Here is a 4312-nt window from a genome sequence, read left to right as displayed (position 1 = left end):
TTGGCATCAACCCTAGGTGAGCTCCCTTTCCTGTCAGGCCCGATCTGGGCTGATTTCAGCCGAGCAGGCCAGCATCCTCCCCAACAGGTCAAATCACTGGAGAAGCTACGAGCGGTGCAAAACGCTCTGTGGTCGCTAGGTGGAGTAGAAGTTGGCTTCTGGAAGCTGAAAATGGGAAGTTTTGGAAGCCCCTTAGAGCATCTCCAACAGTCGCGTTATATAGGCGCCGCGTTGAAAAAGTAGTCATTTTAGCGCGCGCACTACCGTTCCGGGCGCTCCAGCGGACGCGCAAAAACGGCGCGCGCGGCATATGTAATTCAGCACGCGGGAGGAAACGCCGCTTATTTGCTGCACCCGCTCCAGCGCGCTGAACTCTCTCGCGCGAAACTCCACCTACCCATCCAGCCGCGCCGCTGTCGCCGCCCTCGCCATCCCGTTTTTTCGGCCACCGTTCCGGCGCTTCTCCGGTTTCTTCCCGCGCGGCCGCGGCTTCCTCACTCTCTCTCTCGTCAGCGCCGCCCGTCGCGAGCGGCAGTCCACCGACGAGCAGCGCCCGGCCGCCCACTTACGTTTGGCGCCCGCAAGGTGTTCGACAAAAGGTCGGCAAGGTATGTATTGCTTCCAACTTGACATTTTTACATGAATTTTGGTGCATGTTGTTTATAGCCTAGTTTTGAACATTTTAGATGAGTTCGACATATGATTCTTCGGAAGAAGAATTTGATATGGAAGAGGAGGAGGATCTTGTAATGATCCTAGCTATGCACATCAATAAAAAAACCGAAGCACGGTGGTTCGGTTATGGGTCGACAGAAAATTTGAAGGGATATGATTGATGCCCACAACAGATTGATGAGACACTATTTTGTGGAGAATCCCACATACCCCGAGTCGTACTTTCGTCGCCGGTTTAGGATGAGCACCGAGTTGTTCAGGCACATTGCAGAGAAACTAGTGAGCCATGACCAGTTTTTTCAGCAGAGGAGGAATGCTGCCGAAGAGCTCGGGCATAGCACCTTTCAGAAGGTGACAACCGCTTTGCGTATGTTGGCATACGATATTCCCGCTGATCTAGTTGATGATCACTTGGCCATGGGTGAGAGCCAACCATCATGTGTGTCAAGCGCTTCGCAGTCGGACGTGTAGTACTTCAGACTGGGTCCTCATGGTTTTCTACTGCGTATTTGAACTTGTGGGCATGAATTTTTAGGCACAAACTTGGTTGAACGATGTTTGTGATTTAAATTATATGCCATGTGTTTTGTGTTGAATGAAATGTGTGAAATTGTGTCCAAAATAAAGAAATATGAGGCGTCGGCTGTGTGCGCTCCTGGAGCTGCGCGCCCGCGCTGCATTTTAGCGCGGCTGCTGGAGCCAGCGCTGCGTGCCGCGCCAAACCTGACTATGGACGTGCTGTAAATCAGTTTTTTAAGCGCGGGACGAAGCGCGTGTTGGGGGATGCTTTTATCCACGTCCCTTTTTACTAAGAAGTGGCGAAATGTAGACCCTCCCAAATATCTCACCACAGCCCCCAAAATTTTTCAGGTACCAGTTTGAACAAGTAGATAAAAAACAACACAGTGGAAGCTATCAAGCATGTCATGATGTTCAATCGTTTCAAAGTGCACAGTGATCAATTTGCTAATGCTTAACAGTCAAATACGAGAGCATACAGCTCTCGCGGATGTTTGCATAACTGGAGATGCATATTAAAAACCAAAATCAGATCTCGCTAAATTAGGTTCAGGCTTGAAATGAACTCGTTGATCCAAGAAGGCTACCAGATCTCGCGCAGGCTTCAAACACCAGATCCGGGCGACGCGAGGAAGGAGAGCAGCCTGTGGGAAGCGTTGCCGCTTGAAACAGCGGTCGAGTCGTCGAGGAAGAGGTCCTCTGGCATGCGGAACGCGCCGTGCACCGCCACCAGCGCGCCGCCGACGAGCAGGCCGGAGATGATGAGCGAGGCGACGGACGTGAGGAAGAAGGCGAGCAGCGACGAGACGACGAGGCCTAGCAGTGTCTCCCGGTCGGTGAAGGTGCGGCCGAAGAGCACGACGGGCTGGTCGGGCGCGCGGAACACGTAGAGGAAGCACCAGGCGCCGAGGATGCTGAGGAGGACGAGGAGCGAGAAGGGGTGCGCCAGGAGGGAGGCCGCGAGGGAGAAGGCCACCACGGCGGCGTAGTTGACGCGGAAGTAGCCGAGGTTGCGGCGCAGCCGCGAGGTGGCCTCGGAGAGGGAGTCCGGCCGCGAGATGGCCGAGCGGTCGATGAGCTCCGTCCAGGGGCGGCGATCCGCGAGCGAGCGCCGCGCCGTGTCGGAGACCCTGCTGAGGAAGAGCCGGAAGGCCGGCGTGGCTAGCGCGGAGTCGGAGAGGCCGCTACCGGAGGACGGCGCCGAGCCGCCGCCGGAGGAGGGGTTGGTCACCGGGAGCAAGGGCTGCGGCGTCGGTGCGGCGGCCATGGTGTTTGCTGCGGGGGGAATAGATTCTGGATTGATTGGCACGCTGGGCCAGCACTTTTATGATTCCGAGGATTAGTGGTTCGGCGCCGTCTCCACCTCACGCACAGTGGGTGCTGGGCTAACTCGGGGCCCACGAGTCATTGGCGGTTTCTACGTGTCGTGGTTAGAGGCCTTTTCCTTATAATTTTAGCCCCTTAGGGCCTGTTTGGGACTGCTCTGCTTTAGAAAAATCAGCTCTGCTCTCAAAATCGCTAGCCAAACGGGTCAACTTCACCATGTCCAGCTTCACGAAAAAACTCGAATCTGAGGGCCAGCTTCGTGTTTTCTGTGAAGCTCCTCAAGGGGTACTCCGAAAATTGTAGTTTGATAACTAGACGTGAAGTTGTGAGATAATTACCCACCACTGCCACCCATAAGTCATATACCGTTTCGTTCCTTTCATTTTTTTTGCCCAGCGACACCCTAGCTCGTTCGTTCTCCACAACGCAGGACCTCCAGCTGCCAGAACAGAACAGAACGCAGGAGCTCCAGCCGCCGCCGCCGCGACCTTGATCGGCCGGCCGGAGTACGTCCGCGGCGAGGAGACCACCGGAATGAGTCGATCTGATGCTTCTCCTCCACCTCTCCCCAATTCCTCCTTCCATCCCCAGCAGTCGGGCCTTCCCCCAGCAGCAGCAGCAGCGAGGACAGCCATGGCGCCTGTGATGAGGGTCGGCCTCTCCCGGCCCGATCCATCCTCGACGACAGCAGGGATGGCCGGTGTGGCGTTCGTCTCTTCTGGGAGTACCCATTCAGCACCTGCTGCTGCTGCCGGCATGGATTCGGTGCACACCACCTGCACGAACAGCACCAAGAACGGCAGGAACAACAGGAAGAAACGTACAGCTCCTAAGGAAGAGCAGGTATATAAAAAATTTCAGTTACATTCGTTATACATGACTAGATAAATTATATGGGTATGTACAGTAGAGATGGCCACAGTAGACATCCATGAGCGTGTATGGCAAAATAATAGAGGAAAATTGAAAATACACAAAAATTGATACATGAACACTGCAATGCAATTTGAGAATACACAAAATTGATGCAAAGTCATACTGAATCATATTATTATGTTCAGGGTGATTCAATGGAGTGGACCGACGAGTACGTCCAAATCATTTGTTCCTTGATGGCCGAACAAGTGGAACTAGGGAACCGTCCCAACACTCATTTGAACCCTTCAGCTTATAATACAGTGTCAGAAAGGTTCTATCAAATGACTGGAATTAGTTTATCAAAGATGCAACTGAAGAACAAGTGGGATAAGTTAAAGGGTGATTGGTCTTGTTGGAATAAATTAATGAGGAAACAAACTGGAACAGATTGGGACAGTTCGATGGGGGTTATTGTCATGGACAATGAGTGGTGGAAGAAGGCGAGAAAGGTGAGTGTTCATAAATATTCCATTACGATGGTAATTCTAGTTCATACATGTTATGTTGATCATTTGTTTCTATATATAGGACATTCCTGGATGTGGCAAGTTTAGAAAAAAGCCTCTTCAAAATCAGCTGCACCTTTCCAAAATGTTTGGTAATATTTTGAATGATGAACAAGATCATTGGAATCCCATGAGTGACAATCCCATCATACCCCCAAGTCAAGAGAATTTGGTTGACGTTGATAATATTGTTGAAGTTGGAGAGGAAGAGCTTTATGAAATCCCTGAAGATGTTGGTAATGTGGTTGGAGGTGAGGAAGATGAGGTCCAGGAGGTTTCTCCTTGCATTGCTAATGCAAAGAAGAGACCTCGTGTGCTTGTTGAAAAAAATAAGAAACAAAAGTCAAGCACAGCAGTTGTCATCCAAG

At 51.8% G+C, this 4312-nt stretch overlaps 1 protein-coding gene across 1 annotated transcript; it reads right to left on the bottom strand.

Moving 5' to 3' along the window:
• Positions 1-1615: 1615 nt before the first annotated feature.
• On the bottom strand, positions 1616-2489 carry LOC123440583 (PRA1 family protein B2-like). Its single transcript, XM_045117146.1, has one exon. It carries the CDS (start codon positions 2459-2461, stop codon positions 1799-1801), a length of 663 nt encoding a protein of 220 aa, XP_044973081.1. The 5' UTR covers positions 2462-2489; the 3' UTR covers positions 1616-1798.
• Between the last annotated feature and the right edge of the window lie 1823 nt (positions 2490-4312).

The sequence above is a fragment of the Hordeum vulgare genome, chromosome 3H (genome assembly GCF_904849725.1).
Source record: "Hordeum vulgare subsp. vulgare chromosome 3H, MorexV3_pseudomolecules_assembly, whole genome shotgun sequence".
NCBI lineage: Eukaryota > Viridiplantae > Streptophyta > Magnoliopsida > Poales > Poaceae > Hordeum > Hordeum vulgare.
The sequence above is the reverse complement of the archived record's forward strand: the minus strand, read 5'-3'. Positions and strand labels throughout refer to the sequence as shown.